Source organism: Patagioenas fasciata, chromosome 17 (assembly GCF_037038585.1).
Source record: "Patagioenas fasciata isolate bPatFas1 chromosome 17, bPatFas1.hap1, whole genome shotgun sequence".
NCBI lineage: Eukaryota > Metazoa > Chordata > Aves > Columbiformes > Columbidae > Patagioenas > Patagioenas fasciata.
In genome coordinates, this window is record NC_092536.1 from 2,852,661 (window position 1) to 2,873,549 (window position 20,889).

At 43.5% G+C, this 20,889-nt stretch overlaps 1 protein-coding gene across 3 annotated transcripts in view; it reads right to left on the bottom strand.

The window, feature by feature from the left end:
- Positions 1–20,889, bottom strand: part of TMEM132B (transmembrane protein 132B) — a 215,214-nt gene that overhangs the window by 20,531 nt on the left and 173,794 nt on the right. For all 3 annotated transcript variants that reach the window (XM_065851937.2, XM_071815868.1, XM_071815867.1), the window contains one exon: positions 17,044–17,187. In XM_065851937.2, coding sequence (XP_065708009.1) covers positions 17,044–17,187 — 144 coding nt within the window. The remainder of the gene's footprint in view (positions 1–17,043; positions 17,188–20,889) is intronic.

Consider the following 20,889-nt stretch of genomic DNA (forward strand, 5'->3'; position numbering starts at 1 on the left):
AGTGTTCTTTTCACAGACTGAAGTTCTTTGGTATATTATATCTCAAGTTGTTTGGACAAACTGCAATTATCTCTTGACAGAGCAGCAGTTCCACTGCCAGGATGCAGAAGAGCAGGTGCACATGAAACTTATCATCTCATGCGGTTCAAGCTAATTTAAATCTCAGCAGCTTCAGAAACACTCTTTTTTGTCTCATTCAACCACTACTTTTGCCGACAACACAAACACCTGGACTGGAGCTCCTGCTTCCTTGTCCATTGGTGATGGAAACTGTGGCAGTCCCATTCTTGCTCTGTGAGTTTTGGTTGGCTTTAGGCAATCTGGTATGCAGGTCAGCGTGGCTTCTACTCTCCTTGTCACCATGGGCTGACGGCCTTCCTAGACAGGCAGGCTTATCATCTCTAGACGTACATCTTCATGCTTTGCTCTGAGATAAAGGATCTCTCACCAGCACAAATTCTGAGCACGGGCTTGTCTGAGGTGGCTTTTGCTTAAGTAGTTGATACTTAAACTGCTGCAGATGAGGCATCACCAACACTTGTTAGTTTAAGTAAAACATCCACACGCTTCACACCCATCAGCCGGTATCCCAGAAGGGCTTAAGACTTGTTTACCTGGTGAAACTCCAGCATATGGTGCCAGCTCTTTCTTGTACCAACGCTAATTGCAACCACTGAACCTGCTCTGTAGAAAGTGTTAATTAGGTGAGACTAATACATATGGTTGAGCTAAGGTGTTGGGTTTTTTCCTCTTTTTTCTTATTTCCCCCATGTGAATTACACAAGTGGGGCTACAGGCTGACAGAATAATTTACACATCATTGAGAAAAATAAGAGAGGAAAATATTCAGGCATATGTAACATACTTCAGTCCCACTGAAGTTCTTTGTAAAGTAATGAGCTTTAGAAGTAATCTTCTGTGTGCTGAGTAAACTTAGTGTTCATGATTCATGGCTCTAATCCCTGTGACTGAAATTTAAGATCTAAGGCTCCATGAAATTAAAAGAAAAAGAAACAATTACGTGCGTATTCATTCGATTTCATGTATTGCGTATCCTTCAATATTTCCAGTGAGGTTTTAACAGGGGAAATAGAGGTTTCTGAAGAATGTGTACTTCAAAACCCAAACCCAGCAGGTCAGTTGTAACTGCTGAGGTTAACCCGCTCTTCTGTGCCTGCTGGCTTCGCAAGGTTCCCGGAGAATACAACCCACCTCCAGATTTCCTCATCTCCCCCCGATAGCTCACAGATGCTATGAAATAGGACAAAACAGGACAACTGGAGCCCTTCTCTGCGAATGTAATTTCAATATATGGCGACTGCAACAGCACCGTAAAGCCACAAATCCTGAAGAAGACTAGCCAGCCAAGTAATAAAGATTGTGAGCTTAACGTAGTGTTCAGAGTAATGTGTTAAGTCATGAACATTGGCCACACTGGTCTAGCCTTTAATCTCGTCCCAGTAATGAAAGAATGTACCATCTTTATCCCAAAGGATAAACGGAAAACAAACAACCCCCCACAAAACACAAACCACCAAAGGCTTCTAAATACACAGCAGTACACTTTCGTAAGGAAAACTCTGGTCCTGTGCCTAGATAATAACACACCGACATCCAGAAGTCTTCCCAGCTAGTTTTTAGTCTCTGAGCAACAAATAATTCATTAAGGAGTAAAATAGGGAAAAGCGACATTCAGACAGCAAACACAGCCAACAAAACCAGCCCTCAAACTGCATTCATTCAGCCAAGTGCTTCAATAAAATTATTCAGAGAGAACATCAAGAGCCTTTACCTGAAAAGATTATCTTCCTTCTCTGCTCTTACTATATGAGAGTGTTTTATTCATCTAATATATGATGATGCAGAACATCAGCATTAGGAGACATGCCCCTATTCAGTAAACAGAAAAAGCTAAGCAACATATATGGCTGTAATTCAAAGACTTGACACTAGATATACACCAAGACAGTGCAAGTCCCTGACCTCTACAAGATGGCCATACAGTTTCTAGATGTCACCACATTACACATCCTATTGCATGCACGCACTACAGTCCTGCTAATGCTTGTAATTTTAGCACCACACTCAAAATATTTGGTGCTTTCTATGGAATTTCCCATTCCTGGACTCATATTAGTTTGTGAAAAACGAAACTTAATTTTTTAAATTAAATAAAGCATCTACCTGTAGTGCGTACTATGAGCAGTTTAAAATGTGAACTCCCAAAAGGCTGAAGATAAGGTCCCCCAAAGTATTTTGAACCTGGGGGAGAGTCTGTGTCTACACCTGTAAGAACAGTAACTACAATATTCCTACATATTGTGCATAGCTAAAAGCACTTTTTAAAATGATGTATTGTAACAATACGGGGGCTTTATCTACAGCACAAGGAAGAGAAAAAATGTTCACTGGCTGCAGAGGAGCAGAATGGTGAAGGTAAAAGGGAGTCCTGCTCTTTCCCATCACCTCTGTTTGTGTCCCAGTTCCTATGTGAGCACCGGCTCTGGGAGCTTCACATGGGCTGTCCTGTGTCACCGCTGTGGTGTCACCGCCGTGGTGAGTGTCACCGCCATGGTGTCACTGCTGTGGTGAGTGTCACCGCCATGGTGTCACCGCTGTGGTGAGTGTCACCGCCCTGGTGTCACTGCCGTGGTGAGTGTCACCGCCATGGTGTCACCGCCGTGGTGAGTGTCACCGCCATGGTGTCACCGCCGTGGTGAGTGTCACCGCCATGGTGTCACCGCTGTGGTGAGTGTCACCGCCATGGTGTCACCGCTGTGGTGAGTGTCACCGCCATGGTGTCACTGCCGTGGTGAGTGTCACCGCCATGGTGTCACCGCCGTGGTGAGTGTCACCGCCATGGTGTCACTGCTGTGGTGAGTGTCACCGCCATGGTGTCACTGCTGTGGTGAGTGTCACCACCACGACGAGTGCCCGCTGACCTGTGCTCCCGTGGAGCCCAGATGCGCTTGGGCAGTCCCGGGGGGAAGCAGAGGCAGAGCCTTTAGGATGAACGCACTGGAAAGAAAAAAAATCTCAGCGTTTCAAAAATACAGCCAGATTTCCATTCAAGTGTTCGGTCTCAGGGTTCTTGAAATTGTCTGGAAGTGACTGTATGACACAGCAGATCTTTTCCAAGACAATATTTCATCTCTCTTTAATGTCAGAATGACACAATCATGAGACTTCGCTTAACTCCTTACTGCAAAGTGCTGGATGAGCTTTTGTATATAACCAGGGCTGAGGTTGTGCTGAAGATGGCATGGTTCAGTTGTGACAGCCTCACATGAGGAGCTTAAATTCTGCATATGAATTCAAGGGAATTACTATACCATACACACATAAAGCAGCTGCACCTCAGTCAGATGGAATCTCTATAGAATGGGCCCCTATATACCCCCCGTTCTGACCGCTGTGCACCTACAAATCCTCCTGCTCCTGGCTACAGTTTCTCGCCAGACCAGGGGAGCAGAAATCCAAGGCTGCAGCCCTAAGGACGACCAAAGGCTGCAAAACATCTATCAGAACACAGAGTTTTCTCTTTTGAGGAGAATTTGTTAAAACCTGCTAATCAATCACAGTGAGAACAAATGTCAAAATGCCTAAACTTTGCATGACACAAACGTTACCTTTTTCCACAGAGCTCTTCAGAAACAATGACCTATCAAAATCAATAGTTTTCTCTTGACTTTGACTTAAAGGTAGAGATTGTTATCATCAGAAAAATCAGTGTAGAGCTACCTGACTCCTCCATCGCTCTCTTCAGGGCATCATTGTTGCTCCAAAGCCCATACGACCTGGATGGACCGAGCTGCTTTTTACACCAAATGAGACCCTGTTAAAATCCAGCTACAAACGGATGTGTTCCCTGTCTGTCAGTCTTTCTCCCATCTCCAGCCATAGCGCATGGACTTGCATGAACTCTATCCAAATGCCAACACAGATCTGTAAAGCTCTTCAGTTCCCCCACTGAACCAGGGCGAAGAAACAACCATTCCAAGTCATGCATGAACGAGAAGTGACAAAGCGCAGAGTGCTGCCGTAAGTTTGCTGTTGGACTTTTGGATTTTTCTCTTTTGGTTTGTTTTTTAACATCTTCCCTTAGGGCTGTGTAGATACAGAAAAACAAGCCACAAAGAACTTAAAAACCATGGGAACAAAGCAAAAAAGGTTTCTTTCTTTTCCTAAAGTTAGACCAATTCACTTCATCCTAAGACATGTATATATAAAAGCTATGTACAACATAAAAGTATATCCCAAAGCCTGGAATCACAGAAAACAGATCAATCCATTTAGCTCTTTTACCAGCAGTTATGATTTCTCTTTCCTAATCAGAAATCCTAAAGGTGCATTATGGCCTTAAAGAGAAATATATTCAATCAGCAACATCAACACAAGATGAAATATATTCAATCAGCAACATTAACACAACCAGAAGAGGTTGCTTGTTTTGAGCATTTGTATTTCTTTATATTTCTTTAAGGACACAACATGTGCCTTATCACCCAGACATAGTCCCTAAAACCCTCTGGTATGGGCCTCAGGAACTCTGAGCTCATTCAAAGCCTCTGTCCTCGATCCAGCATAGAAGGATCCTGCTCTAGTTACACACATAGTGCTACCGAATGCATGAGGATCTAGGCAATGTAAAAAAAAGACAATAATTCCAGATTGCATCTGAAAAGGAAGCGATGTCCTTAAAAATGGTGCTTCGGTAAAATTCTTCAGAAGAAGGGATAGGGAAAGACTGTGCTAAAAGTCCCTAGATATCATTAGATAACGACCTGAGGAGCACAGTCCAGATGTGAGGGATTCCCTGCACAAATATGGAAGCTACTTTCACATGAAATTCAACGTTGATATCTTACTTCCGTCTCACAGAATCAACTGGGTCGGAAAAGACCTCAGAGATCATCAAGTCCAACCCTTGGTCCAACTCCAGTCCATTTATCAGATCATGGCACTAAGTGCCATGTCCAGTCTCAGTTTAAAAACCTCCTAGATTGCCATAGCGACAAAACCCAAGTTAACGTGAAGCGCAGATTTCATTTCTTAATTAATGTATAGTTTTTCTTTTGTACTATTGTTCTCTGGAGACACTTCCTTCCCGTTCATACAAATTAAACACAGCCGATGTGATCCAGACCTGTGATTGCCACATGTCTGCCCAAGCGGAACACAAAACCTGCCCAACTACTACTGTGTCCCAGGCCTCCCTACCGCAGGGTAACAGGTGCTCTATTGTGGTTTTACACTATATACACCTAAGGCTTTCTAGATGATTTTGTCTTTATTTTCTTTAAGAAATTCATGTTCTCTCTCTTCACTGATCTTTGGAGTTTTCTTAATACTGGCTGACATCACATGGATGGGGTTTTTTTACAGCGTTCATGCTGCACATGCACTTTGGACTGTGTGATAGCGAACCTGTCATCTCCTCCTCTGTGCCTTCATTTCCAATTTCATCCTGAAATCTTCAAGTATTTTCTTGCATTGATCTCCTGCTTCTGTGGCAAAGGAGGGCTTAGGGAAGTTTTGTTTGGGATTTTAACTACACCTGCTGCCAATAACCATACACTTTTTTCTGTCCATTCACCTTATTCACTAATGGATTTCATATTCTTCCCTTTCAGCTGCTTTTTGTATTCAGCTCTTTCCTTTTTGTCCAGGAGAGTCTTTCCGTTAAAATCCCTTTGCCCAGCGTGGCAGGTACCAGGGAGTACCATACAACCAGTTTATTATCTGTTTGCTAAAGAACAACACAAAAAAAGGGACACGAGGGTTCTCACCACCGATGTGGTCCTTAGGTATAAATACTCCAGACTTTCAAGGCTCATGAGTTTAAAGGAAATTATTTCTGCCTACCAATAATCTCACCTTTGTAGCCTGACATTCCCCTGCAGAAGGCACCTCTGAAGTCTGGCTGTGGCTACCAAAGCTATTAGATTCTGTTTACTCAAATAACTCTATTAAAGTCTCATGTTTTATGCAGGTCATAGATGTAGTCCTATTGATTTAACTTGAAAGAGCACCCTTTTTTTAATGGTACTAAGATGTTTGCTTTTCTACACTTTGCTGCTTTCCTTGTTGCCCAACAGGCCGGTCCCTGCAGCCGGGGTAGGTCACCAGTTTGCAGTGAAATCATGTTCAATTCAGGGTATTTGCACTTATTGATTCAGCATTAAGGGCCATTCTCTGCCTTGCCAATCGATAATCCACTTCATTTCTAGCTATGCACGCAGGGGAATTATTCTACAAAGATTTTATTCAACCCAGAATAACCAAACCACACTTGTGGTTCCCTGTGCTGCTGTCTAGAGAACACACTCACACTGTGAGGTTTGCACGTCACACTTTACAGCACCCAAACGCCACCGCCAGAGGCTTCAGGAGCCGTGGAAAAGGTTGGTACAAAGGGTCTATTTCTCCTGCTTTTCAGGATACCTTATATTTCTGTTGCTTGGTTCTTTCAGTCTCACCCTAGCCTTCTTTATTTAGAATCACCTTCATTTTCAAGTACCTCAGGCTTTTCCCTGAGCTTGCTGCACTATTTCTGAGTTCCCAGTGACAGACAGAACAAGTAATTATTTGGAAGACAGGCAGCAGCAGCCACCTTCAAAATCCCTTCAGTCTCACTACAAAGGATCCCTCCCCATCCTGCCCCACGGACACTCGCACAACGCGAACAACCTCAGAGCAGCCACGCTCCTCTACCAAACCATCTGTGCATTCTTCAAATGGGCCAATGCTGGAGGCATTTGCTTACAAGAATTAAGAAGATCGAAGTTGGCAATAATACATTTTTCCTCAGCAAAATCAGTTACACGAGATGAAAATATCAATAATAACATAAGGCGATCAAACAAGCCACATTGTCAAGTTTGCTAAGAACAGAAGGTCTTAGCAAATGGCTGTCTACTAGACTTAGACAACCATACTCGCCAACAACATTGCAAACAAACCAAACAAGCTCTATCTGAAATAGTTACGGTTGCACGGTATCCACAGAGGATACTGGGAAGCATCCATCCACTGTTGGTATTTGCTTTGTTAAACAAATGGCACTAACAAGACGCCTCGTGGCATCTCAGCTGTGCTCTATAATGGTCCTGGCTGGATCTTCCGCCTCCCCACGGTTAAGTGGAGTTTTTTGGGATGCAGCGGCACACACGTGGTTATATTGCATAAAGAGACCTGGGCAGGAGAAGGATGGCAGAGAAGACACGACAGTCTGCCCACAAAAAATACAGAACACAGCCCTGCGCCGCAGCCACTCTTTCCCTTCTACCCTTTATTCGCTTCAGCGTTACTTTGTCCTCGCTTGCAGAGCTCAGGCCCTGATCTTCACTCAGTAGTTTTGCAAATATTTGCTCGGCATTTAAAGTGCACAAAATGTGCTTAAAAGCGCAGCGATGGAGGATTCACTCCAAGGAGGGATTTTCTCATTTTACACGGATAATCACTCATGCTAAACCCACTGCAGGTTGGACAAATCTCAAAGGCGACAGCTCCTGCGTGGCAGGGACTATTTAAGTCTACGGTTCTCCAGTATTGCAGTATTGAAACCTTTTATTTGTGGCGTGGCAATAAAAGATGTGGAGAATCTCCCCTGGCAACACGTATTTTTGAAAGGCCCTTTCAAAGCAAACACTCCAGCGGTGCAAAATACCTCAGCACGCTGTGTTCCCCTCTTCTTCCATCCCTCCCTCCCTCCTATTCCCAGTATCAGAATAACAAATTTCTTTGTGCCCCATCTTATGAAACCATTTCACATCACCTTCATGCACTTGGCTGGGGAAGCCCTCACAATCAAAGGTTATATCCTTCGCTATACTTTCTGTTTCTCTGCAGCCAAGTGTCATCAGCTGGCCATACAGCGTTCAGTTTGGGGGGAAAAAATAGTCATTGTATTCAGAAATACTGATTGCATCAAATGGCAACTAGATTGGAAGACAGAAATCATGCTGGGCCAGGCGATTAAAAACTCACTTGGAAAATTGGTGCTTGCTGAGCCTCTATAGAAAGAAATGAATTAAGAAGGAAAACAATAAGGAAGGGCATGCATTAATTTTGCTCTGCAGTGGATAATGTTGAGTGTAAGAGATCTAAGCAAGGCCTGTGTGTCTTAAGGATTTTCTCTTTCATTTTTAGAAGAAAACCCAAGAGCCGTTTGCAAGGGGCTGCAAATTAAATGCAAATAGTAATCGCAGAAGCAGCAATTGGAAAACAGCAAATAAATAAAGCGTATAAATAGGAGATAGCATTTCCTGCTAGGAACTTATAATTCCTGAGAATGCAGCTCACACAAAGAGCTGCCTCTTGCTGGCAGCCCCGCTGGGCAATCTCCAGTCCCCGGGTAATGCCATTCCCGCCTCACTGCGCTGGGGTTCGTACACTCACTCAATGAAGGATTTCCTCCCAGAATGCCTATATTGGACCAAACCCTCACAAAAACAACTTTACCTCTCTAAGCAACCGAAGGAAGGCTTGGATGTGAGAGGGAGCGTTCAGTACAGTGACAGCAGTTTAAACCAGACCTTAAGAATCCACGACACAAAACAAAATGCTAAATCCTGCCATTTTTCTCGACCCCAGAGCCGCCGTTCCCACTGAATCCAACAGGCGCTGTCACTAGGGTGTGTAACACGGCTGGAAGAAAAGCGTCTTCCGTTCCCTGCGCTTCGCACACGTGGCACAAGAAATAGCATTTATAGCTTCACTTTGTTCTTTCATCCTTATTTAATGAGTTATCCAACTCATTAATCCAGTATTTTCTCTTTAAGGCTGGATTTTCCCCCTTCCCCTCAAAATCCCAGCTATCCCCAGTCCTGATGTACCAAGGTACAGATCTGCCCAGCTACATGTTATTTCTCCTCTTGTTGCTGTTCCTATGAAGAAAATCTAAATAGTTTTCATTCTGATTTCTATGATGAGTATGATGAGAATGCAAAAATATTAATAATTCAAAAGATAGCGAGGACAAAAATGCCTTCTACCACAGAGGAAAAAGGGAGCTGGTTACTCTCAATTGTAGGTGCTTTTTATGTCAGATAAATTAGCTGCACTTCAAAATGACGGTGGCGTGTCAGCCTCATCATCTCCATCCTCAACTCCAATTATGTATCGCAAGGGAATGCATTTCAGAGCACATTATTAAAACACAGGTGTGGATAAGTTAAACCACAAAAACACACACTCTGGCTGCATTGAAAACCCAACAGTGACCACAGAGCCCCGGGGATGCAGAGCTTTGGTTGCTGAGTTCTCTAGAAATAAAGCCTGTCAGTGGATTGAAAGATTCAGCACTGTATGTACATTTTAACATACATTTTGGTGCCCAAAACACCATTGCTTACTTAAAATGGGATGCTATGCCATCCAGAAAGCATCATTTGCTGCCTGGTCCCACTTTCCTCAACTACCACATCAGTGACGGGGCGGAAGATGCAGATTCTTCTCTTGTTCCAAAGCTGACAGCTAATGGCTGTTTTACCTCGCACACGGAGCAGATTCTGCCCTCTGGAACACCCCTGTCACTCCAATGCCTTTCACACTGTCGCATGACTTCAGCTGAGAGCACGGTTTGTCCCCAGGGGTTTGGATGACAATGGGAATCTGAATTAATTTGCCCAGCCATAATAGGAGGTTCAAGAGGTATAAAAGCTTCGGAATCCATGAGGTTCACGCATCCGCAATTAAAACACTTTAATGGCCGGCTGCATTAAGGTTTATATAGAGCAGAGTTAACTTCATATAGAAAAAGCCTCCAAACGTTTGTCATTTTCTCCCGACAACAGCTACTTATAGCTGCATTGCTTCTGTTCAGCCTGGACTGAGTTGTATCAAATATTCAGAGTTTATCCTGAGCAATATCGCAGTTCAGGCTAATGATTGTTTCCCAGGCCTGGGATCCATGCCCTTTGTGTTTCTGCTCTCGGAGCAGCCAAATGCTAAGCCTAGAATGATTTTCTTGCTCTGAAGCAGCAGCTGGTCCCTTGGAAGACACCATAAGCATCTCTGCCGGAATCTGTGTAATTGCACATGTCGGCGTGCTCTGTTCTGAACGGATCCTCTCCCAGACAAAACACTCTTTTCTCAAGCTGGCTTTGAAGCCTGTGTGTGTGTTTAAAAATAGCTTCAGAAAGATACACACATATATTTTGCTATAAACTGTGTACAAAGTGTACTGTGTACAGAATATTAGTTCTTCAATATGTGATTTTGCGAGATTGCCTCATTGGCATCGTTATTGCTATACATGGAGCTGTTTTGTGTGCAAATACGATTCTAGGCCTGAAGTTTTAGTTGGCACAATTATGAAACAATATAGATTTCAACCTGTTGCTGTAAAACAAGAGTGTTTTTAAAGAGCGATCTTTAATATGCAGTTAGCGGCTATGTTACTCTTTTCTGATCATACTTTGTCTGGCTAGAAAACTAATTAGAAGAATCTGGTGACCTGAATGTCAGAACCTCTGATATTTCAACAAAAAGCAAAATCCTTAACTCAGCAGCTGACGTAGTTCAGAGAGATCTGCCACCCTCGTCTCTTCTGACTCATAGAGATGAACTCTGGATGGGGAGGAAGGGGTGAGGTTTTTGGTCAAAATAACTAGAAATCATAAGAAATTCTAATTTATAAGCTGGGTGAATTGCAAGCAGCTCGGTTATTGCTCTACCTTAGGCACACCTGTCTACAGATACAAGGGAGAAGATGCACTGTCTGTAAGTCCTGCTCATCACTGCGGTACAGCCGAGACAGAGCAGCGGCTTCCCAGAGGTGTGAGTAAAGCAGAGCTACACCAGAGCTACACCAGAGCTACACCAGCGCTACACCAGCGCTCCTCAGTCCATCCTCACCTCCTAAGGGCTCCTCCTGTTCAGCCCAGGAACATTTCACTCTGCCCGGTCGTTATTTGAGGGGCTTCATAACGCGCTGCAGAGTCCGTTACCTCCCAGCAACGGATGGAGATGGAGCTGACAGTGACATGAGCTGATTTCATGGAGCTGCCGATACTGGCACTAATCAGGTGAGATTAAAAGGCCAGCATGGACATGAAGATGGGCTCAGCAAATCGAACGTTTGCACTTCACAAGTGCCCACCCGTCCCCTGTTGCGGGGCAAGGCGCAGTGGTTAAGCCTCCAGGGCTGTCAATCTTGAACCATTTGTCAGCGTTGAAGGGAAAAATCACTTAAAAAATAAGATCTAGTTCAAAATGTATTGTGCAATAAACCAACTGGCACCAAAGTAAATCCATCATATAAACCAGAGTATTTTCTCTGCTTGCAGAAAGAGGTTGGACTCCTGCAGTGAGCTAATTTCTGTGCAAGTGACCACAAAATAGAGCTCCTGTGTAATGTGGTGATAGGTACTCAAAAATATGATAGATGGAGAAAGAAGATTAGCTACATTTTCTATACAAACACATTACATTCTTGATCACACACTTTAATGGCGAAGCAGCTGCAGAAGTTGCAAATTACAAGCTCCGGCTTTGTTTTCAGAGCTCCTGCATAAATAGTTGTATTTAACAACTCCAGGCAGGTGCTTCTTTCTGTAAATTGTCCGATGAGTGTGCTGTGAGGCTGCAGCAAGGAGCTGTTCCCAAAAATTCAGTATCATCTACACCGGAGAACCACAATATCCCTCCATATTTTTTGTCCCCTGTGGCATTTGCTGTCATTTGGGGTCAGAGATCACTGTGCCCTGGGTTCTTGAACAAGATCCTCGGTTGCTCTTTGTCTGCTTTTTGTTTGGAAGAGGGAAGAATCTTCCTCAGATTCAATCTATTTCAGTTACTACCTTTCCTGCCTTTCTTATGCTATTTTTACCGCACGTTAGATAAAGCCGAGCTGGCTGCTGCTAAGAAAATTAGGTCTTCTATTGTTTTAACATTAATTACAGAGAGTTCAAGATAAGGTTTGTATTAGAAAAGTAGGGGGTAGGAATGGTTTGAATTTTACTTTCATTGTAATTAGACAGGAAATTATGAAAAGGTGAAAAATAATTCATTGAAGTGCTTTCCTCCAGCAAGTTAACAAGAAAAGTGCATCTTGGCACAGATGGAGTTCATGGTATGTTCTTGAAGTACCATTGTTCTTAATGCATGTCCCTACGTGGGCAGAAATGGGCAGGATGAGGCCCCTCTGACTCCCTTCTGTTCAAGAGCTCCTTCTGTTACCAAAAAATGAGGCTAAATGAGTCCATGGTGTAACTCCATGGAAGCCATTTGAATTAGTGCAGAGATTAATTTGAAGCATCAGTCAATTTCTGCATTAACACGCAAAAGACATGAAAATATGACTAATCTACGAATGAATTAATTGGGCAGCTGTCTCCCGTTTGGACGCCACTGAGATGAACATTTGGACTAAGACACTGTCCTCATTAGAATTCCCTCACTTGACGCTGCTTTGTGAGTGGTGTTTAGAGCACCACGTAACTACAATGTTTTCGGGATTTTTCGTCATGTGAAATGACCACAGTTCATGTTTTTACAGACACTTTTACAGGGAAGAGAAAGGTGTGCGCGGACCTTGGTTGGGTAAGATTGTAATGACTGACTGTGTCAAAACCCCTCAGGTTAGACTTCCATCTGTAGTAGAACCATCTCGGTGTTCCCTCCACCACCGATGTTGGTCTAACTCTTGATTTTCCTCTAACTACAGTTCAAAGGCCAGTGGGGAGCAAGGGAAACCCACTGTACCAGGCCAGCACTTGAACCTCCTGGCAAGACGGGTGAACCAGGGAGGTCCTTGCCATGCTGCAAATGCCTTAATCTTTTTCTTCAAGGATTTTTCCCCCCACCTGTGAAGACTGAGCCCCACGTTCAGCACACGCATAGAAAGGTTCTTCCCACCATACCTACAGCTCCTTTCTCTCTCTGTGTATTGCCCATCAGCAGAGTAGCTGAATAATATGTGCATAAATTCTATCAAATTCCCATCATTTCTTTTCTTTTCAGCCTCACAACCCTATTTCACTGTGGTTTGCAGGAAAAGCGGGACACTGGGAGAGAAGCCCTTCAATTGAAGAAGTTAATGAGACTCTGGTGGAGATAAGGGTTTTGTCCATTCAGGTCAACAGTAGCTTCGGAAGCTACACAAGCCAGGCTGGGAAAAAGATGTATTTTTTCTCCTTGTTTGCAGATAAGGAAGCGAGATTCCAAAGGGAATGAGTGATTTACCCACAGTCACTCAGGAAATCAGCAAGAGATATGGAAATTAATGCTGAGCAGCATTTCAGCGCCTTAATCATAAAGCCAATCTTTTCCCTCAAATGCCAACAGCATTAAATGTTCCTTCTCAATACGGAACATGCATATGAGTTTCACTGGCTTACGGTCATGTTTTCATCACAAGTTTTTAGAGGGTGGCCAGTTTAAGTTAAAACGGTTGGTCAGTATTTAAACTCTGTCCAAATGTAGGGACCAGGGGTTGTAGCTGAACTGAGCACGTTTACCTGCGAGATCCCTTTGAGGACCAAGTCATGCTCAGGTCAGAAAGCACAAGGTCAAAAAGTAATAAGTGTGTTTCTTTATATTTACCACTAATTAGGTAGGCTTTGAAAAATGTGGACTGAAATAGTCTGTTGCTGGGAAGCTATTAAACTGTTAAGCTGAGGGAATATATGGTTTAAAATACGAAAGATTCACGTCTCCTGCCTACAGATAAATCACTTGTACATCATCTATTTGCCCATCTCTGAGTAGTATTTTTATCAATGTGATATCCAGGCAGCTGACCGGATAAGCACATTTTGTGTAAATACATAATAGCCTGGACCAAAGTCTGTTTTTATTTAAACTAGCTTGTCTTAATTGTCTTCATTGTCTTAATTGAAAATAGTGGTGTCACAGCAGCGATCAAAGAATTGTCTCATTTATTGTCTATTAAATCATTAGCTATTAAGCGAAATAAAAGGTTAAGAATGCACCACTCTCTGTTCTGCCCAAAAGAATATTAATATCTCTCCAATTAGAAAGAAACAATAAAGGCAGAATTAACAGTGGAAAGAAGCTTAAGATTAGGCAATTACATCCAAAATGCCTGATGACTCTTATTAGAGGGTTTAGCAGTACGACCTATGGAGAAAAGGCAAAACAAATTTGGAAGCAAAGTCAATATTGACTTTACCGAAGGGGCTTGTAAAGGGAATATGCATCTTCTGAAAAAATATAGGCACATAAACCCTGTACTAAATTTTAACGCAGCTAATTAATCGTTATGGATTCAATCTTGCAACCAATACATATATTTCCAGTTAAAAAATTATGCCTGAACAGCGTTCAGTCTGAGAGCACCTCAGTAACTTGTGACTGAAATCCGTTATCAGGATGCTGCAATTTTCACAGAAATAACGTTGCTCCCATTTTAGATCAGCAGGACGAGGCAAGATGAACCGGAGAAGATCACATTCAGACCTGCTGGTTTTGTTCATTAAGTCGCTATAGCAGAGTCAAGTACCAGGTCTGGAATGAATCCCAGAGGCGTTCTCTTCTGTCAGTGATGTGATACCCAGATAATTCCACAGAGCAGTCAAATGAAGATCTGGTTTATACCTGACTTAGTCACTACCAAAACAAGAGGAGAATTATAGTGCAAGTCTTGTGAAACCTGTGCAGAATTTTGGCTCTATCCTCACTGAAAGGAATGGAAGGACACTCATCAACTTGAAGGTACTTTGGAGCAAGTCTAATTCCACCTGGAAATACAACACACTTTGAAAAAGCAAGGAGGGAAGACGGTCAAAGGGCAAAAGCTTTCTTGAAGTGTATAAACCCACAGCTGGCGAGGGGAGATCTTGTCTCTGCTCACAGAGGGTCATGTCGAGCCTTATTTAGCTGGCAGGTTCAGTGAACCTTTTCAATTTGGGAACAACTTCATGCCCAGCTCTGACGGGATATGGACAACTGCTGATTGAACCGAATGGCCTTTAAAGAGGCAACATTTTGAAATGCAACAGCTCCCTAATGTCTGCAGATACTCATTTTATTAGTGGAAGAAGAATGGGAGTCCTTTTTCTGACCTTTTATTATCTGGTTCAGTCCAGTATTCTCTAACTACAGCAGGTATTAGAAATGCTTGTAACTCAATAGAAACAAAAGTCCACATACACCAGCTTTTAGATCTAAACCTGGTTTTCTGAAGTGCAAAAGAAAATACAGAATCTCAGAAATACGTTGGTGATATAGAACTTGGTGCTCGAGTTCACAATATGAACAATTCCTTGTGAACTGATAAATAATAGCCACTAATCAGATAAAAGCTGCATGGTACACAGAAAAAAATATAGCAATGTTTCTCAAGAGGGTCTGTTCCATTGGCAGGCTTTTCCCATCTGATACATAAAGGAAAATACAGAAGCTAGAGCACAGGTTAGAACCTCAAGAGAACTATTCCATCGCTGGCTGGGGCTCAACACCGAACAGCCACTTTCATGAAAAGTGCTTTGCAAAATGCTTTCAGGTCTGAAAACTGCGCGTCATTGTTATTCTATAACTAAACCCCGAGCTTTCAGCTTCTCCGGGGATACAACTGCACACATGGCTCTGCCCAGTAAATTGAATCTTATTTAGGAGTGATTTGCCTTTGTGATAAATAGAGATAAAATGAAAATCCTTTTTCTTAATGCAAAGAGTTGGAAGCAAGTAGGTGTTGCCTGACTTAAGGTTTCTGCCCAAAGCCATCCTGCCTTCCCGGCAGCTCCCGGGATCAACTGGGGGCATCTCTCACCTACCAACAGGTCTCAGAACATCTCCACCAACGGGGCAGCTGCCCTGTGAGCTCTTTAACTGCAAAGGAACTCCTTTGTCATTAGACCTAAAACGCAATGAAATTCTGTTTGTTTTACAGGATGTAATTTATTCCGAAAATTGGTAACAAGCCTATTCAGAGCTGTCAAAAACAAGAAGGTGAACTTCTTGCTCCAACATATCGTCTTCAAAATAAAGAGCTTTGCTGTGTGCAATTCTTTAGCCAGCTAAAGAACATACAAAATTATCTGACAAAGTAGGACCTTTGCAGTGTTACCTACCAAAAGGTTCTAATAATAGATTAAAAGTCCACAGGTATAGGATGTGGGTTTCAAGTGCAATCTGAGAGAAACTTAAACAAGTGCTCAGGTCTGGAATACGGTCCCACACGACACAATCGATCACTAGAAAGCGAGGAGGAGCTTGTTTCTTGAAAGCTGCAGAGTTTATAGAATCTACAGGTTACAGCATCACTATATGGAAAAAGAATGGCTATACTACCCTACTTATAAAGCATTTCTATAATAGACAGCTGTTTCCTGGGACTGAGACAAAGGAACTATCTTTCTAGGACTACCCTAGGAAATTCAAAAATAATACAAAAAGCCCCCCACCCGTATACAGAATTAGTTGCAGTAAATTCTTTTGTTCATTTAAAACAAGAAAAAAACACCCCCCAAACACATAATAAAACAAGTAAACCCATTAAAGACATTCAAAAGTAACTCATCTACGCCTAAAAATAATAAAGAGCTAAAAGCTGAAAGCCACGCGATGGTGTCAAAAGTCACGCAGTCGATGTCTAGATGAAGTCACATTAATGCTATTTTCATCTAAATGTCAGGGAGGGAGAACTAGTTCAACATATTATTAAACAAAAAGAAAAAGCAGCATGTAGGGAAGATCTCTGCACTCTGTTACAACATTATTACTATTAAATAATGGATGCAGAAAAGCCACACAAGACCAGAGATCCCTGTGGGGGTGTTGACTTTTCCCAGGTGGGATGTATCGTACAACACGTTTTCTCATCAGAGCTGCCCGACCAGCGAAGAACGACCAGGACTGGTCACTGCGCATCCCCGCTCTGCTGCACCGCACCGCACCGCACCAGCACCAACGGCGCATCAGGCCGCGGAAACGTGCCGGCCCTGCACAGCCTCTGGAGACCCCGCTGCCCATCGCCCACGGGAAACAACCCACCCCTGCGTGAAATCCTGAGTGTGAAATATGTCCCAACGCAGTGGTGATGGAAACTCCGTTCTCCGCCTGTCATGGGTGCCTTACCTTGATGACGTCTTCATCGGCTGACTTGCACTCGGTGGAGTCCGAAACATCAACCACGGACCCATCCTCCTGCACAGCAACCACCTTGACTGGAACAGACACTGTTTTGCCGGTCAGAATGGCCGTGTTAAGGACCTCCGTGTCCTGTATGCACACACACAAATGAGGGGTGGGCGTTAGAGAAGCAAAAAAGCCTGGGAACGATGCAGGTCAGAGTGGTGAGCCAGGCAGAGGAGCGACCCTTCCCGCACGCTCCCTTCAAGCTCCTGCACTCAGCCGTTTAACAACTTTCTAAGCCAGAAGTTGCATCTGGACCATAAAGTTCTGCTTTTGACAAACATCTGGATTTCCTCTTTTGGAGCCAATTTGCAGGTTCGGCTGCTGAGGCAGCGAAACCTGTAGCACAATTATGTGCGAAGGCAGATCTGCGGTTTGGCAGAACCACAGCACTCTTGGGGTTCGATCTGCAGAGGGTGTCAGTGACTCTTCCCACCCTTTTGCCCCAAATCCTGGCAGGTGATTATCAAGCATTACAATAACTGCATTCCTTTCTTACTGTTCCAGCTAACACTGTTGCGAGTTGACCCTTTTCAGGACATAAATACACGTTGAGAAACCCTATGCATGAGGCAGGGTAGTACAAACTAAGCAACACCATCCATAGATATTTTTTTTAATCTTTTCCCATCAAAAGCCCACCTAGAGATGTTTTACCACATTTATCTCTAAATCCTGATGAATTCACAGTGCTGGCACTCTAATGACTCCATTAACACAGCCTTCCTCTGTGTCTCCCTATGGCTGCAGTTTGATTAATTACTCCAAATGAGCACAGAGGTCCCTCCCTGGCGTAAGTGGGTACGCGGGATGGAGGGGAACGGCCCCCAAAGGGCTCCAGGGCAGCTTGTTCTGCCTGTGACACACGTGGGGGACAAGGAGGGATCTGTGCTTTTATAGAGAGTCGGTTCAGCCTTCTCAAAATGCCTGCAATAGGAAACCCTGCTTTGAATCAATTCGCTTTTCATTTTTCAACTTCCATAAAACTAATGGCTTGCCAGTTGGGGGTGGGGGAGGAAAAAAAGTTGCTTCAGACTAATCTAACTTTAAATTCCATTATGAGAATTGGTGGAAGAAGAAATGGATTTTAGCGAAAATTTGCTGCTTGCATAGGGAGATATATTCACTATCATTCGCTTCTGTCTGCTAGCAAGATTGATAGAAAATAATGGGCATTGACCACAAGCTGAGGACAGCTGGAGAAGACCAATAAATACTTGCAACTAAGATGTATTATTAATCAATATTCGGAAACTTCTACAAAAAGCGCCCTGAATTAAATGAGTTGAAGTACTAATAACACAAGTGCCAGCTAACTAATACAGTCCACTAGAGCTTTATGGGCAGTCACGCTCCAGAAAAGCATTTAAGCATCTACTTGAGTCCATTCTGTTCCGAACAGAACTAAAAGTACGTGCTCAACTTGACACTTAGACTTCAATGTGATTTAAGCGTGGGTTTAAGTGTGGTCCCAAATAGAGATGTTTTCGGAATAATACCTCGGGAAATAAATACGATGTCTTTGTTCTGTTCTCCGAGAAGCATAAACCAGATGTTTTACACAGTAAATGACTGTCTAGTTTTTGTTTATGCTGAATGGGCTTATTTATAACCAGCTGCCATCCATGAGGGAGGGACGGTGGGGAAGAGAGAAGTATGTGACAAAAGTGGAAGTGCGAAACAACAACTGTAAAACCTTTACAAAGGCTGAGAGTGAACAAAGCTAAGAAGAAAATGCACTGCCAGGTGAAAGAAAACAATTAGATGCACCTTGGGTGGAAAGAGGTGGTATAACAGACAAAGAGGAACGGAGGGAGCTTTATCCCCGAGCGTGTCAGAGAAGACGAAGGCAGATTTCACCAAACCAACGGCAAATATCCCATAAATCCTACACCATCAACTCAATATAAACATATGCCAGCTATACTATGAGGACATGGTGGTCCTGTGCCAACACGCTCCCACGAGGCAGTTTGCCAGCACGCTGTTTCTAAGCCATTTCTAAGCCATTTGCATTCCCTTCATAATCTCCCTGTGAAGATGAGCATGAGAGAAAAGCTCTTAGGAGGGACACCTCCTGACCCCACTGTTTGCGGGTGCTCCGGAATCTGCTCATCCTGCTCCTGACACCAGCACCGTCCCAAACCTTCCCCCTTCCCAGGGCTCCGGGTGCCCACCGTGCTCATTAGCCAGTGCAGCTTCACTGGTAAACAATTCTACTCTATAAATCAATATTTCAGATGCCTGATGCCTGGGTGAAGTGTTACACAAATATAATAGGCTGTGTAAAGACCTTTTTAAGAGCTGGCTATTTATAGACTGAAAAAATACATTGCCTCTAGGAGAAAAATGAAGACAGAACTGAACTAATTGACTGTCCATTAGATTTATAAACAGACTATTTTTTTTTTAGCGCATCTTCAACAAGTACTAGCATTTCATCTAGACCCTGTTAGCCTTGGTTTATATTTCCACAGTAGGGTTTACTGCAGAAAAAAAAGTGCTACTGAATTTAAGATACCTGTGCTGGTTATTACTAACAGCATCTGAGATGTAGAGGGGAGAGTAATGTTGATTTCCATCAGCAGGCTCTCTCATGGGGCACAGCATCCCTGAAACATCTGGAACAACCCCCAGGAACCGCCAGCACAAACCTGGAACTGCCGATACTGCAAGGTCCCAGGTGGAAACCTGGGAATCCCCTCCTATTTCTGTTGTCAAGGGTTTCAGCTGCGAGATCTTGACCAAAACCTTCAATTCCAGCAGCCCAGGTGGAAGCCACACATTCATATTGCGGGCTCCATCCCTGAATAACAATGATGCCCGTCTTTATCTCCAGCTCCTTCTCTGTACCTGAATGCATTAACACTTCAGCAGAGCTCTTCGTAATTACAACTGTAACCTGCTAATAGCATTTCTTTGTTGTCTGAAGGAATCTACTTCTTACCCAGCCTATATGCTAAATTAAAATTTAATACAACATCAGGTCGCAACAGAACTAGGAAGCAAATGACAGCTGTTTAATTAAAACCTAAAGCTGATTAGATGGCACTACTGAGAGAAATACTCAAGAGGAAGAGTAGAAAACTACTGAAACTCAAGGCCAGGATAATGGCTTTATTTAAATATGAATAAACACTGCACACAGCCACAGTAAATGTTTGACAACTCATTGCTTTGGACAAATGGGGGGAAAAGTGAATGGGAGACGTGTCATGAGTTGTGACAGAGCGGTGCTCACCGATGCTGTTTACACCTGTGTGTCCAGCAGCAGAATTACTGAGGAACGACTGCGATAGGCACACACGACCCAGTTGAGGAACTCCAGGCACAAGGTTCCAATAATTAGGGTTTAAACACCACCACGCTGACCTAAATCCTCCTCAGGAGTGTGACTATGGCAGCTCACCCAGCCACACGGCTTCTCCCTCCTGCTTCTGGTTGGCAAATAGACTCACGGAGAAGTAGACGATGCAATTCACAAGAAACCATCTCAGGAGCTGCACCCCAGCGCATCTTCCCTGTCCCCCTGGGGGCTGCCAACCTCCTTCCCCCCATCTGGCCGCGTACAGAAGCCCCGAGCTGGCCCGGCTACTGTCACAGGTATCGTCCTTGTGATTAATGCACAAGCTGGATGTGCTTTTTCAGAGGTTAACAAAACACGCTGCAGTACAGTAAACCCAATAAACAGTCAATTGTAAATCAGGAGGGAAACCTAAAGCCAACCCTATTCCACTGACAAATGCTACAGCTAAATGCCTTTTGGCATTTTGTTGAAATGACTGCCTT